The 20,802-nt window shown below is 45.1% G+C and overlaps 1 protein-coding gene across 5 annotated transcripts; it reads right to left on the bottom strand.

Moving 5' to 3' along the window:
- Positions 1 to 313: 313 nt before the first annotated feature.
- On the bottom strand, positions 314 to 17,768 carry prrc2a (proline-rich coiled-coil 2A). 5 transcript variants are annotated; one of them, XM_026155752.2, is made up of 17 exons: positions 17,627 to 17,768; positions 11,088 to 11,239; positions 9,688 to 9,865; positions 9,467 to 9,563; positions 9,261 to 9,342; positions 9,034 to 9,177; positions 8,539 to 8,780; positions 8,337 to 8,425; positions 7,990 to 8,141; positions 7,316 to 7,418; positions 7,010 to 7,199; positions 6,432 to 6,524; positions 5,637 to 6,186; positions 5,203 to 5,459; positions 4,725 to 5,031; positions 4,352 to 4,574; positions 314 to 4,158 (listed from the first exon to the last, which is right to left on the bottom strand). In XM_026155752.2, the coding sequence occupies exons 2-17, from the start codon at positions 11,200 to 11,202 to the stop codon at positions 1,134 to 1,136; spliced, it is 5,847 nt and encodes a 1,948-aa protein (XP_026011537.2). In that variant the 5' UTR covers positions 11,203 to 11,239; positions 17,627 to 17,768; the 3' UTR covers positions 314 to 1,133. The 5 variants fall into 5 exon arrangements, with proteins under 5 accessions (XP_026011537.2, XP_026011536.2, XP_080151955.1 ...); XM_026155751.2 differs by lacking the exon at positions 17,627 to 17,768 and adding an exon at positions 17,429 to 17,569; XM_080295829.1 differs by lacking the exon at positions 17,627 to 17,768 and adding an exon at positions 13,662 to 13,681.
- Positions 17,769 to 20,802: the final 3,034 nt, after the last annotated feature.

Raw genomic sequence — 20,802 nt, 5'->3', positions numbered from 1 at the left:
AAACGGAACTCAAAGAAAGGGAGCTTCAAACTACTGTCTGTGGGGGGAAACTTTAGATTTTTGCAGTGTGCAGAAATTCTGCAGGTGAAGATGCTACGACGAGGCCAAAAACCTCCTCTTTAAAGAAAAAAGAAAATAACAATTATAATTATAATGAAATGTCAGAGCAGATCATTCAAAAAATAAAAACAAAATTCAAACCATCGACCTGAACAAGCAGCAGAAACATTGATATAAAGACCAATCACTGAGCAGTAGTACTTTAACAGGTCTCATCACAGTAATCGGACCAAAAAGTCAGTCAGAGGAGGAATTTGGACATTTTTAGTAAAAATTTAGTTTAATGACTTGCTTTGTTGAAGAGAGAAAACACACACGCGCGCGCACGCACACACACACACACACCCCTAAAATTCCTCACGAGGCTGAAAAATCAGAGCTGACACGAGGCCAAACAAAAGACAGAAACAAAACGTCTTATGGTACATTGTTCTTATTAAAAGATGTAGCTGCACCCCTTTCACTTGTGAAGGAAGTGATGCACAACTGCAATACAGAAAACCACACGAGGCCAGAGTGTGACAGAAATATACACAGACACATAAATATAAAAGTTTGGCCGATCCAAATATTCATGCCAATTTAATCCCACATTTTCCTTCTGGGCTCAAGTGACCTCACATGCTCTTTGTGGGGGTTTTAAAGATGTCACATTTGTGCTTGTATGTGTGAGTGTGTGTGGAGCTCAGTGTGACTGTCTTCTGTCAAAATGAGGTGTAACCCCCCCGCCCACCAATTGAACAATCACATGCTTGTCAAATCCAACCGGGGTGAGGAAGAGTTAAAAAAAAAGAAAAAAAGAAAGAAAAAAAAAAGAGAGGGTGGGGCACAAATGAACAGAGAGCAAGATGGAACAGACTGAGAAATTTACAAGAACGGATGGCAGATACGAGGATGATGCAAAGGTGAAAGAGGTGACTGGGTGGGGAAGGAGGGGTGAATACCATCTCCATTTACTGTACAAAGCACTAATGCCAACAGATAAGCTGTGAAATTACGATCAAAAGGGATTAAAGGCGTAACAGGGTGGGGGTTAATGTGGGTGGGGTTTAACTGAAATGTCGCATATTCCGTCACTTCCTATTTTTCGGTGAGGGCCAGTTGCCACGCTTCTCTCCCCGGTTGCCGCCTCCGCTGCCAGGTCCACCAGGGCCGCCGCCAGGTGGGCCACGGGGGCCTCTCCCCCCCCCTCCACCACCTCCAGGTCCTCCGGTGTTGACTCTCCGGTTCTGCCGCTCCATCCCAGGACGCTGACTCGAGAAGCTTCGTTTGTTAGCAGAGGGTTCTTTACCCGTCATCTCACGCTCCACGATGCTGCCGCCTCCTCCTCCTCCTCCGCCTCTTCCCATGTGGTGGTGGTGGTGATGAGAAGCATACGACTTCCCTCCTCCTCCTCCCCCTCCCCCCTCTCTGTCTCTGAACTCTGTGAAGTCGCTGCTCTCAGAAGCTGTCTCCCACTCCTCATTGGCTTGGTCTGAGTTCTGGTTGGTGAAGTCAGGCGACTTGGCACCGTGGGGGTGCTGTGGGTGCGTGGGACCCACACTGCCCTGGTTGTAGTGGTGATGGTGGTGGCTGTTCGCATTACTGAGATGCCCGCCACTGTTGTTACTGTTGGCCGTTAATGTGGCGTTGTGGGTAGCATTCTGAGCATTTCCTGTCATGGGAGCAGAGACTGGGGCTCCGTTACCATCTTGCACAGAATTCATGGAAGGAGATGAGGGCCTTTCTCCACCAATGACCCCCACACTGCCGTTGATACGAGCAGCATTCTCCCGCTCCTTCAGTTTCCGGAAGCGGGGCGGCTTGTCCTGCTGGTGCTGGGATCGCCCATGACGACGGCGCCTAGGTGGTCGCTCAAAGCCACGATTAGAAGGAAGAGGAAGAGCATTTGGCCCTCCAGAGTTTGACACAGGTTTTGCAGAAGTTTGCTGGGTCGCAACTCCACCATTTTCAGTGGAAACCAGAGTAGCAGAGGTTGTTGTAGCAGGCAGAGACGGCTGAGGGGGGTTGGTCCCCTGACTTTGAGTTTGACTTCCATCAGCCACCTTGTCCTTCTTCTCACCAGCATTTCCTCCTCGGCCTAAGTCTTTATGCCCAGAGCTCTGTGGCGGACCTTGCTGTTTCCGGGCTGAAGCTGAAGACTTGGAGGACCCACCATGCGAGCCTGAGCTGGGCCCAACACGGTGTCCCCCAGCTGTTGCTCCCATATTGCCACTACTCCTGTAGATGTTTCCTCCTCCACCTCCGCCACCCCTGCCCCTTCTAGAGGGCACACCCCTAGGGGTGAAGACACGGGCCTGGGAGCCTCTGGGTGGAGCAGATGAAATGTTTACACTGCTAGTGGTGTTATCAGAGCCATTCTTGGTGTTCGATTTCTGGCTGTCTTCTTTGTCCGAGTGGCCGACATCGCTTGCTCCACTCTCGCTGCCCGTCTCAGAGCCTCTCTCCCTCCTCCTCTTGGGGATTTCTTCATACTCTGAGCCCTCACTGCGGGTTTCACTGCGGTTTCTGGCCCTGGCTGGGTTATGCTGGGACCGATCTTGACCATGCCTTCCACTGGCTCCTTCACCCTTGGATTCCTGATGATGGCCACCACCGGCTGTTGAGCGGTAGTCTCTTCCACTCCTGCCACCCATTCTGCCCCGGCTTCCACCTGTGGGTCCAGCACTAGCCATGTAGGTGCCCCGGTACCCACGGCCTCGCCCATAGAATTCTCCCCCTCTTCCTCTGCTGGCTCTGCCGCCTTTCTGGGGGACTCCATGGTGGTGAGAGATGTTGCCTCCCTTTTCAAAGGAACGGTCTCTGTCTCTCCTGGAGGAGGACCCTGAAAAACCTGATGAAGTAGTGTCTACATCTTTTTGACCTCTACCTGACCCTCCTCCAGCTGAGGATCGCTCTTTTCCACCATTTCTGGGTTTGGCTGTCTGGGGTGGCTCGTCCTTAGATGAAACTGATGTGTTCTGAGAGTTGGAGGAGGCATCCTGCTTCATAGAGACAGGCTGTCCACCATCTTGCTCTTTATCTTTTCCAAATCCTGTGCCTTGTTTTTCTCCTCCATCTGCATCCATTGCCTCTCTCTTGATTTCTTTCAGCACTGGCTTCTTAATGGGCCCAGCCCTCCTGTTGGCATTGCTCCCTCCTGATTGGTTGGAGGGTTTGTGGTCCAATGGAGTGTTGGAAGAGTCCTCTCCTCCACGGGAGTTGTTCCCACCTCCTGCATTGTTGCCCCTCCTTCCGTGAGAGGAACCCCCAGTAGTATTGCTGCCAGGCCGTGGACCCCAGTGTGTCTCTGTCTTATGCTCCCGCCCTCCTCTTTGGTTTGATTTAGGATGAGGATGCTGCTGCTGTGGGGGCTGACTGTGGCTGCCAAGTTGAGCCAGAGGTGGGCTAGAAGTGTTGGCTGAATGGGAAGTATATGCCGGACCTGTCTTCTCTTGTTTCACATGGCCACCACCTCCAGCGTTACCACTGCTGCCTCTTTCAGCGTGACTGTGCCCGACACTGGTTTCGCTCTCTCTCTGTGATGGGTGATGGTGCGGTGCCACTTTGACATTCCCATCCTCCCTGGCGGAGGAGGAAGAGGAGGAAGAGGAGCAGGAGGATGAGAGGGAAGGTTGGTGAAGAGGAGGAGAAGAGTCAGTCTTCTTAGCTGGGGCCTCACCACCTCTGTTCTCTGGCTTATGGGGATGGAGAGGGAAGTGAGGCTGTTGAGGGTGGTGGCTGTGAGGGTGGTGGAGGTGAGAGTTGCTTTCAACAGGAGGATGATCTGGGCGCCCGCTACGATCATAGTGAGGATGTGGGGCTCCCCATATCTGGCCCTGCTGAGCTCCTCGGGCAGGCCCTTCATCCTGGTGGGGGAACCCATGTGGCTGGCTTCCCCTTTCACCCGCCCTCTGATGCTGGTGAGGAGGCATCCTTGCGCCCTGATCGGGGAAGTTGCTGTAGTTGCTCTGTCCGCCGATGTAGTGATGAGGGTGATGGCTGCCTCCCTGGTTGCCAACAGGGGGTGGGGTTTGATTGGATGTCCCAGATGCAGAGCTGGGCTGCTGAATGGGTCCCAATCCACCCTCTCGCATGCGGTGTGGAGGAGTGTCGCTCCTATGATAAAGAAAGACAGAATACAAAATAGCAACTTATTCACTCAATAAATGAAAACACAGATGATTAAAAAAAAAACAATACAAACTTACATGGACACTTTTATAATTGCTCTATATAGCAACAATCTAACAGTAAAGAAGGAGGTTTTATCTTCGATCTCACTCAAACAAAACAAAACGAGTATCCATACCTGGGCCCTTTGGCCACATCATCATCCTCCGATGCCTGCTTCTGTCTCAGGGGAGAAGTTAGCCCACGGTTTTCCCCTCCTCCAGGGAACACCTCAGGCCCCCAGGCCAGCTTAGGATCCATAGGGGGAGTCCCACGGTGAGGATGCCCTGGATGCTGTTGCTGTCTGTCAAAGGGGTCTGAACCAGACCCCCCAGAATCAGACCGCTCACGCCCAATAAGCCCTGAGTAAAATTTTAAGAAAAATATCTAAGTCAACAGCCAACATTGTGACTTCACAGTAACACAATACCACTGAACATTTTAAGCATGGCCTGTAATACTGCAATATTTCCTGATTAAATTTTATTACTTGTGTTTATGCATCCACTTACCAGAAGGATGCATGCCGGCCTGATAGTATTCCATGGGTGAAGGGCGACTCTGTATCATACGAGGGTCCATGTAGGGCATCATCATCCACCGAGGGTCAAAATTCAATGGTAAGGGTGGAGGTCGAACCATACCGCCAGGCTGATACAAGGGTCCGCCCTGTTTAGGTCCAGGTACAGGCTGGGGAGTTGAACCTGGTGAAGGACCTTGTGGAGCCTGGGTCTGTGGGGACAGCTGACTTTGTGATGCCTGGCTGTGTTGTTGCTGCTGTTGCTGTTGCCACTGCTGCTGTTGCTTTAGGAGTTGCTCCTACAGAGAAGTGAATGGAAAAATGCAATCACTCAGGTTGTTTAAAAGCACTTCCCTTTGAGGAAAAAAAAGTAAAAAGAGAAAATCACAGTGGCCCTGCTCAATCAGAATGCAACAACAACTTTTAACTGAATTTCTCTCTTACGTTTGGAAAAAAAAACAAAAACAAACCTGCTGCTGCCTCTGAAATCGAGGTGGAAGAGACTTCTGATACTTTGAGTAGCCCTGGCCAGGAGGGCCACCAGCTTGACGACCGGATCCCCCTCCGATATTTTCGACCTTTACTTGGTCGATTCCTCTTTCGCCTCCACTTCCTGTACGGATGTGAGGAGTGCTCACAGCTTCTTCCTTACTCTCTCCTAGTAAAGGTACATCCAGTGTGGGCTGCTGCGGCTGTGGTGCAGCCAACTGGGGACACTGTTGGGTATCTAAATCAAGAACAAAGTTGCAGGGTTAAATCTGTAGTCATCATGATTATTATGTGGTGTATTTACTTAAAATGCTATATTAAATAAAGAATAGAAATGTTATTTACTTGAATGCTTCTTGATGATTTTTGTCAGGATAGGTCTGTGTTTCAGGCCATTTGCATCTGAGAAACTCACCTGCACCAGAGTCATAACTGCTGTTGCTGCTGGGTCGCTGGCGGTCATTACCAGCTGGACCTGTTCCTGACGGGACAGCTAGCACTGGAGGCTCCTCAGAGTCCACGCAGGGGGAAGGAGGCTGGCTGATATTAGGGGAGGAAGCTGAAACTGATGGACTTGGGCTGCCTGCCATAGCAGCTGTTGAATTTCCATCAAGGCTAGGGGTTTTGCTGCCGCCACCACCACCAGCAGCACTTGTGTTGCTGCTCTGCTGCTGCTGCTTTTCATCCAGCCTCTTCAGCTTTTCCGCACAGGCTGCACGTCTCTCCTCCTCCATCCTGCGTTCTTCCTCTTCACGCCTGCGACGAGCTCGCTCAACAGCAGCAGAAATCTCAGAGGATGACTGCTTCCTGCGCTGACGCCACGTCTCGTCCTCATCATCCCCCTGGGCTGCATGAACCAGCAGACCAGGCTGTGTAAGAGGGTTAGGGGCTCCTGCTGCTGGTTGATGCTGGGCAGGGGCAGGTTTCCCCTGGCCAAGAGAGGCTCCCTGATTGTGGGGCCGATCCTGAGGAGTTAGAAAACACTGAATGTTTTATCATGAAGTTTTTAACCTTCCAAGTGAAATTACTGTAATCTTTTAAAAAGTAGAAATGTATGTATGAATGATAATCTCCACTGTAACAAAAACCAAAGTGAAGGGGGGGGGAAAGGGAACTTAAAACTAAAAATGACTTGGCTATAAGACCCGTAGGTGGTGGATGAGGCAATGACAGAAATGATTATTCTATGAGGCCCTGTCCTGATGTCTACCTGTCGGTAAAAGGAGTAGGGCCCTGGTCCGAGGAGCGGCCCAGGTGGGGGGGAGGGCTGCTCCTGGGGACCACCCAATCCAGGCCTGCGCCCCTGTATACAGGCAGACACAGTTAGCTAAGGTCCACCACAATGATCTACACTGATGCAAAATACAGACACTCACACATGCCTGCCCACTAAAAAAGTCTTGCCTTAACAGAATTAACTCTGTAACCTGTTTTCAATTTGAAAACTTCACAAGGCCTCAATGTAAGGTAAAACCATAGGGCCTTATCCACTGCAGGAACTCAGAGCACACATTTACAACCCCAAATCAGCCCGTTTAAGCCTGTTCCCATTGCGGTGTAGGATTCACCACAAATCTTCCTGTTCCAAAAAAACCCCAAAAAAATATCGAGGGATTCAAGAGGACAATTCTACGTTGCTTCTCTTCCTCACCTGCATAGTAGTTATAGGTACGTTTTTTTTGGTCTGAAAACACCCCTTTAAGAGGTCCTAAAGGGATGGTTCCTAAAAGAGCCCACAGGTTCCTGCAGTGAAAAATGTCTTGTTGTTACTGCTGTTCAACACAGTACCTGATAGGCGGATGGCGCTCCCTGGCTCACCCAACCACTACCTCCCTCCTCGGCCCATCCTGGCTTGCTGGAGGGGGGTTGGGGGCCATTGTCAACATTAGAGGGAGGGGTCCTGCGGGTCTCTCCACCGCTGTCTGAGGCTCGAGAGTGAGAGGTTGCATTGGGGGCATCCTGAGACCTCTGCTGATCACTGAGGACAAGAAGGACAAAAAATGTAAGTGAATAATATCTAGAAAAACAACAACAACAACCCCCCCCCCAAGAGTACTGTAATTTATCACACATTAAATGTACTTGGTCACTCACCGCGGATCAATCTTGCTCTCGTTTCTATCCTCTTCTCCCTCTTCCTCTCCTTCATCATCGCTGAATTTCAGCTTGGCGGAGTAATCTATCTCCTCATGAGCTCCTGTTTCAGCAAAACAACAAAAAACAAAATGGAAGCCATCAGAACCATGTTTGTGCCAAACATCCACAGTGTAACATTATTCAGCAACCATCACTAATCCTTCTCCCTCCCTCCAGCAACTTAAACCATGCTGGACGGATCAGCATGAAATTTGATATGCACCAACAACAGCAATCCTCGAAAGCAGAAAAAGGAAGGCTCGGCAGAACACGCTCTGCACAGCTGAACTAAATTAACTTGCATAAGCAAGACACACAAAAACAAGTCTTTACTTAAAACACAGAAGGTTATGATTCTTGTTCTAGGTCTGTAACAACATTAAAAGTAACCAATTATTATTGTTTTAAAGCCATTTGTTAAAATTTCTGTTTCTGCATGCTTTAGAGCCCTCCTCCAAACAGAAAACATTCTGTTTTTATTATAGATAGGAACAACTTCAAAAAGAAAATAACTTCATTTAACAAAAACACTGTTTTAGTGTATATTTGGAGGTGGCTTACAAACTTAGAACCAGTTTTATGATGTTTCACCTTTGTGAATGGAATTTTATTTTATTTTAATTTTTTTTTACCTGCCCAGCCTTCGTCTCCATCGTGGTCCAGCTCATCTAGCTCCTTCAAATCGTCTTGTTTTAAAATGGAGGGTCGCTTTACCACCTCTCCACCCACATCGCGTGGACCGCCCTGTGACCTGCTCTCAGGACCAACCGGCCCACGAGAGAACCTGAAATAATGGGGGAGGTTCTTTTTTAAGGGATATGATGGAAAAAAAAAAAAAAAAAAAAAAAAAAGCATGGCCCAAAAAAAGCAGCTCTTGATTACTTAGGAGTTAAACTATAGGCCATTTGACTGCACTGAAGAACATTTTCCCTCCACAGTGAAATTAAAAGTAGATGAAGTAGCATCTCAGTGAACATACCTTGGAGCTGTCCCTTCACCAGGTGGTGGGTACCTGTAGGGCCCTTGAGGCCCATAGGGGCCCGGGAAGGGCAGATAGGGAGGATACATCTAGGGAGTAATAACAGATCCAGTTCAGACACCCATTTCTTTTGTTTTTGTTTGTTTATTTATTTGGGCGAGAAGATAAAGATAAATGCTAATAAAAGAAAACTAACACTTACGAAGGGGGGTATGATCCCTCGATATTGGGGGAACCCAGGCCCCACAGGAGGCTGGGGCAAGGGCAGGGCGGGGCTGCCTGCAGGAGGGTTCCTAGGTGGCCCGTGGTTCTGTGAGTTTGGAGGGGGGACCCCTGCTGCCCCATCCATCACCAGAGCTCCACCAGTGCCACCCTCGGTTACCCCCTCCCCAGGCAGGGTGGGTGCCAGGGCTCGGCCCCCACCATCCCGCCAACTTGTAACGTCTGAGGACAGTGAAGACAGGAGAGGACGGAGTGGTTAGTATGATTTATGGACTTTTATGTAATCAGAACAAGAATGGAAAGTCATTTTTTATGATTATGAATGTGAAAAGCAATGAATATCAATACTGTCAATTAGTAAAGTTCAAAAATAAATAAATACAAATGAAAATCCTGCCCGAGGTGTTTCTCTCCAAACTACCATAGACAAATAAGTGGATGACAAATTATTAGAGACAAAGCTTGCATTACTCACTCTGGGGGCGGAGGCTTGGTCCGGGCCCATACCACTGATCTGCAGTGCCCTGTTCTTTGCCAGCTTTGTCCTGGTCGCCAGCCGCCTGCAGGGTGGGAAATTCCTCGCGAGAGAATGGCGACGGTAGGTTTGATCCCTTTCCACCTGCAAAAACATATGATGAAAAGAGGGGCTGAGTTGCAAACAAACAAACCCATTGAAGGACATGCAGCAAAAGAAGGACTCACCATCCCCTTGTGTTCCATGTGTTCCACTGGCCTGTGCCCAGGACCTTGCCCCTACGGCCTGGGTTGAAGCTGGGGCCAGAGCCTGAACACGGTGCACACACAAAGTCAAATACCATATGATACACGCCAGCTAGTAGTGCTAGATGTCTTTCGGCAACCATTACTCAGGGTATATTCTGTTTTAATGTTATGGAGATAACGTGTACCTCTGAAGCTTGCGGGGTTCTCGGGCGGGTCGGTGCAGGTGTCTGTGAAGCCACAGGCTGCTGCGACTCCGGCTGCGGTGCTGACAATGCATCGGTACTGAGAGGGAAAAAGCAGACATACAAGTCTTCAGACCGAATGCAACAAGCAATCACACAAGAATAAAACTACTTGTTACATTAACACCCAATAACTTAAAGGTGTTTGATTACAGCTTTCTTACCTCTTTGGGTCTGCTGCTTCCTGTTTGCTTGCCCATCCTGTGCCGTCTTTGGGAACGAGCGAGACGTTAGGATCGTTGCCTTTGTTCTCTGCCTTCAGACTGGGCAGGTTGGCAGGGGGTGGCATACGCCGCGCAGAGGCAACTTTACCAAGAGACTGCAGGCCATGGCGTGGGGGAACTGATATGGAAACAAGAATAGAATAGAATAGAATAGCAATAATTCTTTAATTGTCCCACAAGGGGAAATTTGGTTGTAACAGCAGGAAGTCGCTAGCACAGATGGACCACTGAAACCCTACACTGGTGAAATCCAGAGGGAGCCTGAAAACAGGGATGGCGTTCTGATTACTTTCTGGATGTAAAATTAGGGTGCTGAATCACTGAGAAGGCTAAAAACGTGGTGGTTTTAGTCTGGTGATTCTAATGAATGTGGATTTATTTATTTTTTTAAACAAACAAACAAAAAAACTCTCTTGACGTTATTAAAAACATTCAGCAAACCCACTTCAATTACAATTTTATAGAGAAGCATTAGCACATTGATGCTTACAGAACCATGGAAAAGCCTAAAAGCGAAGCCGTTCTGAATATCAATCCCTCATTTGTTTTCCTAAGGCTCAGAGCAACCACAGCAGCTTCAGGCCTTCACTATGTAAGAGGGGGCAAGTCTGTAGTCGGGGAAAGGGGACAGCTGCTTGAATCTAGAGGGCAGCCTCTGAATAAAACATAAACTGGGGTCTCAGCATAGAAGTCAAACAGCATCCACAAGTAAGCCTCTGTCTCTGGTCAGCCTCAGTGTCTCTGGAGCTCAGCTAATACATCGAGCCTCGAGAGCCATTCACCCTCCAGGACCCCCTTTTCCCTTTGTTATTTCTTTAACACGTCAGTGCAAACACTAGTCAATAACAAACAGTATAACACAGTTTCATCAAAAAACAGTGCTGACAGATAGATAGATAGATAAACTTTGTGTATTAAAAAGCAGCGCCATTAAGGAGACCCTAAGCTAACACTTCAAAGTTGCATTAGTTGGTGCAAACACAGTACAACGAGAAAATTGTAATCACACTAATGAGCAGATCCGACTGAGATATGTTTGTTTAAGGTTCAAATGATCAGTGACAGCACAGGTTTTTACTAAACCACACCACCTGGCAGAATTTAATTAGAGCCCTTTGAAATCTGTTACAACTGCTTAGAAAGTGATGTATGTTGAGGATGTAGATAATAACAATGTTATCATCTACATATTATGATATGTTGTGATAGCCATAAGCTCTGACTTTCAGGTTTTACCAAACCAGCTAATTCAAAGAAAGCCTGGCTATGCTGAATCTGATTCATAATACACCCCCTCTGGATGTATGCTGTGAAAGCTTGTGTGTTCTGAAGATACTCACCAACAGGCTTTTGTGTTTCAAGGCTCTTTCCTTTGTATGTATCAAACAGGTTGAGAGACGCATACTTGGTTTTGCCTTCCTTCCCCTTTGCAGTTTGCCCAGAGCGATCTGACATTGCGCTGTCCGCTCATTGAGTATGGTGAGCCCTGAGACTGTAGAAGAAAGAAGAGACAAGGATAACAAGAATACACAGAAAGAGAATGAAAGTGCTGAATTTTAACTATATTTAACAAGGGATTACAGATATGATACAGTTATGTTTCTTCCAGCTGACATTAGGTATAATTGCTTTCAGATTAATAGGTGTAGCAAACCTTTCTTTTAAGATAGCTCTATGAAACAGGATATTCTGAAACACAATGACACAGCACGTAGGGATAATACACTCAGATTAGTTTATTTTTTTAATTTTTCTACGAATCAGAATAATTGGCAATTTACAGCATTTTCTGGGGCTTTTCTGGTTTAATTTTACTTCTATGTCTGAAGCAATATTCCTCCATTTTAAATTTTTTGTCAATTCAAATGACAAAAAAGATGTCAACAAAATATTTGGCAAATATCAGCATCATCTGATACCAGACTTACTGATTTTTAAACAAATTAATGAGATGCCATGTACCTACATGAGTGGCTCATATTTAACTTTTTACATTCCTTTTGCACTGGCTAAAGGAAGGTGGGAAATACAAAAAATACATTTAAAAACATTAAAACACAAGAACTCTTGTCTCATTATTAGCTGAAGTGTTATTGTAAACATCAATATTAGCCCACAATTTTTCAGCCTGTCCATCAGTAATTTAAACAAAGGATTGCAAGTTGATATATTTTAACATCTGCTACATTTACGACCGATACATCTGATTTAAAAACACTTGTTTTTATATTTTGAGGTATTCATTCAACACTTAGCAACTTAGTAAAGACTGGTGTGACTTTGACTGACCTGTCTGTAGACAGGGGGCTTATGAAGTTAAACAACTTCCCTATGACAATGTGGACAACAGTCGAGGAAACCAGCTTCGTAACATAAAAATTAACTGAAAGCTTTTGAGCATGTGTATAGGTAAGACCATAAGTTTTCTGTCACATATTGCTGAATGTCATCTAACTTGGATTTGGTGAATCAACAACATATAAAGACAAGAATCAACACAGTTTTTGGATCAGATAATGGTCCAATCCTGACTCAAAAAGCTGGACTAATATATTGGTGACCTCTGAGTGACCTATGAGACAAATATATTCAGTTCAATTCCACTTTTCTAGCAGGAGAGCTTAACACAACATGGAAGAGGCTAACAATAAAGCATCGATACTTTGGTGTCACGGTTCGATATTTTTTCGATACAAAAAAATGTTCATGCCTTTTTAATTTGTCATTTATTAAAATTATAAATATATATTTTAACTCAAAAGTACAGTTTTTAAATTTAACCCTAACCCTTGTGCGCGTTTTTTATTTTGACAGCGAATGCGCACCTGCGGACCACTTATGTGCACCCCTGGTTATTTAGCTCGTCATATTGCAGCCACAGAAATTCTTTTGTCCATGAAACCATAAAGCTGCACTTTCTTTTTGCCTTATAGTCTCATTTGTCATAACTTCTCCGTTTTGTGGTAAGCTTTTCTTTGGCTGTCACTTCTTCACCCCGACCTGTCTTATTTGGCTCAGCAGAACTAAAATATATATACTGCGACTTTTACACACGGACTCACATAAGCTCAGCGATTCTCTGCGCGATCAACCTCTCACATGTTTAAGCTTGCTGCGGGAGATTTCACTTGTCATGTTTGCATAGTAAGCTAACAATTAATAAGACGATGTCAGAGGAATTGGTGCACAAATTATCATCACTCACAGATCAGTGCTGTCATTGCAAAGTGAAAGCAAAAAAACAAGCGCAAATTCAAACGCGATTTCAATATGTCACATATTGACAGTGGCTCACCGATGCCAATGACATAATTACCCAGCTACATTTCTGAAAGAATGCAAAAGCATTGACATATATTTTTCCTACAATAGCCCGACGGGCAGGGCAGAGAGATTTTTGTAGCCCGACTGGAAAGATCGCTAGCTCCGGGACGTCGGGCTAGCGAGTTTGCAAGCCCTGTATCTGATTGAGGAATCACTCATCTTTGGAAAAGAGAGTTTATTACAGAGAAATGTCTCTTTCCAAAATAAAAGCTATACTATCCGCTTCTTCTGGGCTATATTCTCAGCAGCATAAGGAGAATCACGTGCTAACAGCTGTCTAAATGACTCGGCTAAAGTTAGTAGCATGCTTGTTGTTTTTGTCTTTGCACTAGGATGATGTCGGCGTAAATGTGCAGTCATATTCGTTGTGTTCCCACTAGTGCTTTCAGGTTAATCTCGTTGAAATGACCTTAACGCCACAACACGGCAAAACTCCGTTAACGAGCTACCGCCGATCGCCCCGTGCATGGGGCTAGACAGCTAACACGTTAACGAGCTAACTGCGCTAACACACTAGTTCACACCAATGTAATTAAGCATTGCATGGCACATCCAACATACTGTTTTACTTTAGTCCATGACTCGCTTACCTTCAGGGTCATACGTCACATGAAAACCAAAATAATTCCAAACGCCAGATCTGAATGAGGGTGGGGGAGGTCCATCTTGCAAGGAGAGCTTAACTTCTGTCTCGCTAGCTTGCCCTGCGCTCTTCCTCCTGACTATGCTGTCTGTGTTGAGCGCTCAGTGGATCTGCGCTCGACAGTGCAGCCTAGGCGGAGTAGTCGAACGCAGATTCACTGAGCGCTCAACACAGACAGCATCGTCAGAAGGAAAGTTGATAAAATAAATTACAAATGTTGTATTGTTCGATACATATGCGTACCGAACCGAAAGCACTGTATCGAACGGTTCAATATCGATACGAATATCGTTGCACCCCTAATATATATATATATATATATATATATATATATATATATATATCATATTCGTTGTGTTCCCACTAGTGCTTTCAGGTTGATCTCGTTGAAATGACCTTAACGCCACAACACGGCAAATCTCCGTTAACGAGCTACCGCCGATCGCCCCGTGCATGGGGCTAGACGGCCAACACGTTAACGAGCTAACTGCGCTAACACACTAGTTCCCACCCATGTAATTGAGCATTGCATGGCACATCCAACATACTGTTTTACTTTAGTCCATGACTCGCTTACCTTCAGGGTCATACGTCACATGAAAACCAAAATAATTCCAAACGCCAGATCTGAATGTTGCAAGGAGAGCTTAACTTCTGTCTTGCTAGCTTGCCCTGCGCTCTTCCTTCTGACTATGCTGTCTGTGTTGAGCGCTCAGTGGATCTGCGCTCGACAGTGCAGCCTAGGCGGAGTAGTCGAACGCAGATTCACTGAGCGCTCAACACAGACAGCATCGTCGGAAGGAAAGTTGATAAAATAAATTACAAATGTTGTATTGTTCGATACATATGCGTACCGAACCGAAAGCACTGTATCGAACGGTTCAATATCGATACGAATATCGTTGCACCCGTAATAAATAAATATATATATATATATATATACATATAAAGAGAGAAAAGACTCCAGCTTATTAACTGAACACTAGTACTGGTTTGGTACTGTATCAGCAGCAACCTGGAGCCAACATGTCAGTTCTATTTTCTATTTGTATAAATTCAGATAAGCAGATCTCTATATGCCCATATGGATACAGTTTAATGGGAGCATATGACTGCACCATTTATAATACAGCAATAACACCAGCATAATTTTTTATGTGCTATAAAAATGTCATACCATATATAGCAACATTATACGTTTATGATCTGTAGTGCACACAATAAGACAAGCCTGTCATGTCTGATAGCAAGAGCTGCGTAGTACCTAAGAAGCCCCTCCCAAAGTAGTGCTCTGTAAAATATGCAAGAAAACTGTTCCTGTCGAGTGTAGAAAAAAAAAAAACTTGTTACAGTGCTTGAAGCAAAAACAGATGATCAAGTACAACCAGCTAATAAAGGAGGAGATACTAGGAGCTAGTGATGTGCGACTCAAATGTAAACAAATGGCTCCACTGAGCAATTTGCTAACTGCACTCCATGTGACAGGAAGAGCAAATGGTGGATGGAAATTACTGATGTGGTTACAAGGTGGTGAAGCAGGGCTATGAGCAGGTGGTTAAAATGCACAACCCAAAGCACAACACCCCAAGAAATATGCGACAATACCATGAATCTCCGGAAGACTTAAGGTTAAGTTACTTTATTTACTGTTGTTCTAAAGTGTTAACCAGTTATTTTATACTCCTTAAACATTCCAGGAAAAACAAAACCTAGGCTATTTTTGTGCTACGTTTGACTTATGCTGTGTCACTACTATTGCACCACAATGCTGCTGCTGTCATCTTGCTTCAATTGATTCAAACATCAAATCGAGAAGTGTGTCATCAAATACAGCAACTCAATGGAAAAAGATGGATAATGCCAAACTGCTAATTTTCTTAAAATATCATGACATTTTAGGGCTATACTGTTCAACCCTAGTTAGCAGACGTTCACTGCTTATCAGATGAACATTATTTCAAAAAAAAGGTGGGGAAAAAGCAGAACCATGGTTTCTATGGAAACACATTATAAATGATATTCTTCATGCCTTGAGACAGAGGGTTCGGCTCCATGGCAACTGCCAGGCCTTTAGCTTGAACTCATTTTACTGCACATCAATAAAAGACAGGGCACTGACATCTGTCCAATTCACAGTGATTTGGCTGCATCCATCAGGTTAAACTGCTGCCACCACCTCCTACTCCCATTAGGCACAATGACTGCGAACACACGGGTCTCTAAGATCGTGAAGACTTTGTCACATCGTCATATCATTTCATTCACTTGGCTTCAATAAAAAAATTAATACTGACGTGAGAAAGCCAATCTAAATTGTCTGTGTTTAGAAAACAGCGATTATAGAGATATAGGTCTGTGCTACAGTGACTCAAGCATTAAATAACTGAAAGGTGGGAAGACGTCTCATTAGATGGCTGCATAACACAAACAGCAACACATTCCCAAGATATGCTTGAAGACTCAAATATGCAGCCTTCTACTGCGCACTGACGATCATCAAAGGAGCAAAATGTACGATTTTTGCTTTTACACACATCACTTTTAAAAAAACAAAAACAAATAACCCTTCGTTCATTACTTTTTAAAAAAGGTTGCACACGGTAACTACGAAGCTGCGGCAGCCTCAATAACCAGATGAGATTAGAAAATTAGGTCGTGGGATGGCTGGTCAGTTAGATGTTGGATTAACTGGAGCCCTAAGTGCAGCAACGTATACCACAAAGAGGCCCCGTGAAGCTAAAGGCTAACCGTCAACACCAACTACGACGGGCAAAAATCAGCTAGTAGCTCCAGGAATCATTGCCTTGTACATATATATGCAAAACAGAAACATTCGGAGCGGTGATGTTTTTCTTATTTTTTTTTCCTCCTGTGGTGCTAACCAGCTCGATGCTAACAGAGGCCCTCGGTGATCTCGTTGGGAGGGGGACTGCGTTGATGTTTCATAATGTATTTTCAACACCTCGCAGCTATCACTTAGCTCACCGCTTGTCAGCTCCATGCTTTGAATCACACAGTGACATTACGACTGCTCGTCCTTACCAAACTGTTATGCTTACTTACAGTTAGTGGGAGGCCCGGGGTAACGCAGAAAAAAAACACAGATTTTTATTAGATGAACAAAACAAAATGGCGGTGTAGATGGGCCCTGTGCATACTAACCCAGGCCGGTTGGGTAGCATTAGAGAGCTGGCTTGTGTAGGTACATACTACTTAAAATACACTACACTATACAACTTAACTGTGCTGGAAAAAACAACCACTGACAAATCATCAATACTGAGCAACGGGAGCATCTTTTAATCGGACACCCTCCGAGCTAAAGCTGAAGCCTCGCTAACGTTTATCCGTTAGCACTAGCCACGAAAAGAAACATCTAATAGTAAACAGATATTTCATCAGCACACAAACGTCCCAGAGACCTTTACTAAAAGGTAAATAAATGTGTGTTTACACACTAAAAAAACAAGTGGCTAAATTCAGAAGCTAGCGAATACTAGTCAACCACTTAGCCAAGCTAGGCTAATGAGCTAGACAGCCACCTAACGTTAGCTATGCCTTTACAAAAATAAAAATAACCTCGATCCTTAACCAAAAACACCCTCACAGATGCGCCGAGCCATTGCCCAGAGGTAAGAGTAACAATGTCTCTTCGGTACAATGTAACTGCCCAATGTCCGCATGGAAACATGCACAATTTTCCCAACCACTGACCTGGTCTTGTCCCGACTTGTCTCGAGGTTGTATCGCTGAGTGAGGTTAGCTTATGCTATCACGTATAGCCTCTTTCCAGCAAGTGACCCAGCTAGCTAAGCAACGTTATCCTCTCGCATAGTCAAACCAACACACTCTGGCTTTGCTCTAACTTTGATACCAGCGGCAACGTATGGATAAAGAAGATATTCGGCTTACTTGTGCTCCTTTTCTTTTTTTTGTAACTCCCAAAAATAAATGAAAAGGGGGTAAAAGAAAATGGTTAATGCTGGACTCGATCCGTCGCCTAAAGAGCCGTCAACGGCTACTGAGCCGTTTGGGACCTCTACAGTAAAATAAATAAGCCACTCTTATGTTTTTTAAAGTGCAAGTGAAGCCTCTCCGAAAGAAATGTGAATATTGCAAAGTTAATACCAAAAATATCTAGCAAATTTATCCATGAAAAGTTAAACAATTAATTTTACAATAGAAATCTGAAATTTCACGTTTTCAATATGTAGATGGTGCATTATCTTTTTTAATATATGTTAATTGTAATACATTTATAAACAGAAATCTAAAAATTTGATTACAAACATTTGACATTTTTTATATGTTACGATTTCTGTATTTATCACTTCATAAATAAATAAATAATAATAATAATAGAAAATAAAAATGCTAAAAGACACAAAATTAAAACTTTTCCACCTCTGTGCAAAGACTTTGAGCCATGTTTCTTTATATTACCTTTGAAGGAGCCAGTCCTTGTTTTTTAAAGTGGTCTTGAACTATACTTCTCCAGTCTTTCTGAACATCTTTCAAAGTTTTCCTTTGGCCATTGGCTGCTTTTTCACTCATTTTCAGTCCAGTCTTTGTACCTGACCATTTTCAGAGGAATGTTTGTTTGTTTGTTTGTTTGTTTGTTTGTTTGTTTGTTAAGCACTTATCAGTCATGGATTGACCTCAATGTTATTGATCATCCTGACAGAAAATACAATAAAAGGCAGGCACTGACCTTTGAGAAGACTGGAAAGCCATTCCTGAAGACTACATAAAGAAATGAGAAGAAATGAGGACTGGCTCCAGACTTTTGGTTGTACTATAGATGGATAGATAATTTGCAGTGTGAAATTCCAGTCATGCCTATGGAGCCACTTATTTTTTTAAAACAAAAAGATTGCCAGTAAAAGTCTACAGCTGATTACTTACACCGAGATGTCTTTTTTTTGTAAGTTTTATAAAATGTTATGATTTAATTTTCCATATATGCACTAATTTGCATGAATATTGACTATAAGTGTATGAAATAAAGACCTATATGTGTATTTGAATTTACTTTTTCCAAGCGTAAACAAAAACATGTCAGAAAAATTGACGTTGGCGTGACATTTGCAACATATTTTTTTACCTCATGACTCAATTGTGACTTTCAAAAGGCGATTCATAATTAATCTATTTTTTTTAAACTACATTCTATTAAAATGCAAAATATGTTAACCTGTTGATATGCCTAACTGCTGATCATTGTCATCTTGGTGGCTGTCTATGTTCCCCCCTCTGCTAACCCCACAGCTGCATGTGACACTATCCACTCTGCCATAGCTCGGCTACAGACTCAGCACCCGAGTGCCTTTATTGTGATCTCGGGTGACTTCAACCATGTATCACTGGACAATACACTACCAACATTCAAACAATATGTGGACTGTCCCACCAGGGGAGAGAAAACTTTAGACTTACTGTATGCTAACGTCAAGGATGCATACAGCTCCTCCTCCCTCCCCCCACTTGGTAGGTCAGATCATAACCTGATTCACCTCACCCCCCGCTATGTGCCAATTGTGAGGAGGGAACCTGTGACCACCAGGACTGTTAGGAGGTGGTCAGAGGAGGCAATAGCGGAACTACAGGGCTGTTTCGAGGTGACCGACTGGGAAACACTCTGTGAGCCTCACGCCGAGGACATCAATGGGCTTACTGAGTGTATCACAGGCTACATAACTTTCTGCACCGACTCCATTGTTCCAGCAGAACAGCATGAGAGAGGTGTGGAGGGGCATGAAGACCATCACTGGATTCAGGCCAACCAACAGCAGGGGAGCTGAGGGAGGTGAGAATAGAGCCGACGAGTTGAATCTGTTTTTCAATAGATTCGACACCACAGTGTCTGCTCCCACCCCCACAACCTCACCTGCAGTCAGCCTGGAATCCAGAGCCACACCACTGTGCCAGCCTCTCTCTTCACATGTTGCCTCCTGTGAGATTCCTGACACCCCTCCCCCACCCATCACCTTCACTCAATACCAGGTTGAGATGCAAATGAGGAGACTTCACTCAGGCAAGTCTGCTGGACCAGACGGAGTGAGTCCCCTTGTCCTCAAGACCTGTGCCCCCCAGCTGTGTGGAGTCTTTCATAAACTGTTTATGCTGAGTCTGAGTCTGCAGAGGGTCCCGGTGACGTGGAAGACATCATGCCTCGTCCCTGTACCAAAGACGCCTCGTCCCAGTGGCCCCCAGGATTACAGGCCCGTGGCACTGACCTCCCACATCATGAAGACCCTTGAAAGGCTCATCCTGGACCAGCTACGACCCATAGTAAGACCACATCTGGATCCCCTTCAGTTCGCTTATCAGCCTCGTCTCGGAACAGAGGACGCCATCATCTACCTGCTCAATCGTGTCTACACCCATCTGGACCAGCCGGCGAGCACTGTGAGGGTCATGTTTTTTGACTTTTCCAGTGCTTTCAACACCATCAGGCCGACCCTCCTGGGTGATAAGTTAGCAGCGATGCAGGTGGATGCTTCTCTGGTGTCCTGGATTGTTGATTACCTGACAGGAAGACCACAATATGTACGTCTCCCACAGTGTGTGTCTGACAAGGTGATTAGCAACACAGGGACACCACAGGGGACTGTCCTCTCCCCCTTCCTCTTCACCCTCTACACCACAGACTTCAGCCACTGCACAGAGACCTGCCATCTTCAGAAGTTTTCTGATGACTCTGCGGTGGTTGGATGCATCAGCAGGGATGATGAGACAGAGTACCGGGCTGTGGTCGACTCCTTTGTCACGTGGTGTGAGCAGAATCATCTGCAGCTCAACGTGGCAAAGACCAAGGAACTGATCGTGGACTTCAGGAAGACCAGGAAACACTTGACCCCTGTTTCAATTCAGGGGGTCAGTGTTGACATTGTGGAGGACTATAAATACCTTGGAGTACACATTGACAATAAACTGGACTGGGCTAAAAACACCACAGCACTTTACAGGAAGGGCCAGAGTCGTCTCTATTTTTTGAGGCGACTGAGGTCCTTCAACATCTGCCAGAAAATGCTGAGGATTTTCTATGAGTCTGTTGTGGCCAGTGCGATCCTCTATGCTGTTGCATG

The sequence above is a fragment of the Astatotilapia calliptera genome, chromosome 22 (assembly GCF_964374335.1).
Source record: "Astatotilapia calliptera chromosome 22, fAstCal68.1, whole genome shotgun sequence".
Lineage (NCBI taxonomy): Eukaryota > Metazoa > Chordata > Actinopteri > Cichliformes > Cichlidae > Astatotilapia > Astatotilapia calliptera.
This window is presented reverse-complemented; position numbering and strand designations above follow the sequence as displayed.

Bases quoted from the DNA above. Each gene is read 5' to 3' on its own strand.
- prrc2a (XM_026155752.2), bottom strand. From the start codon at position 11,202: ATGTCAGATCGCTCTGGGCAAACTGCAAAGGGGAAGGAAGGCAAAACC. The intron at 7,419-7,989 runs GTAAAAAAAAAT...TTGCTGAAACAG, and splicing joins TGGAGACGAAGGCTGGGCAG to GAGCTCATGAGGAGATAGAT. The intron at 7,200-7,315 runs GTGAGTGACCAA...TCTTGTCCTCAG, and splicing joins GAGAGCAAGATTGATCCGCG to TGATCAGCAGAGGTCTCAGG.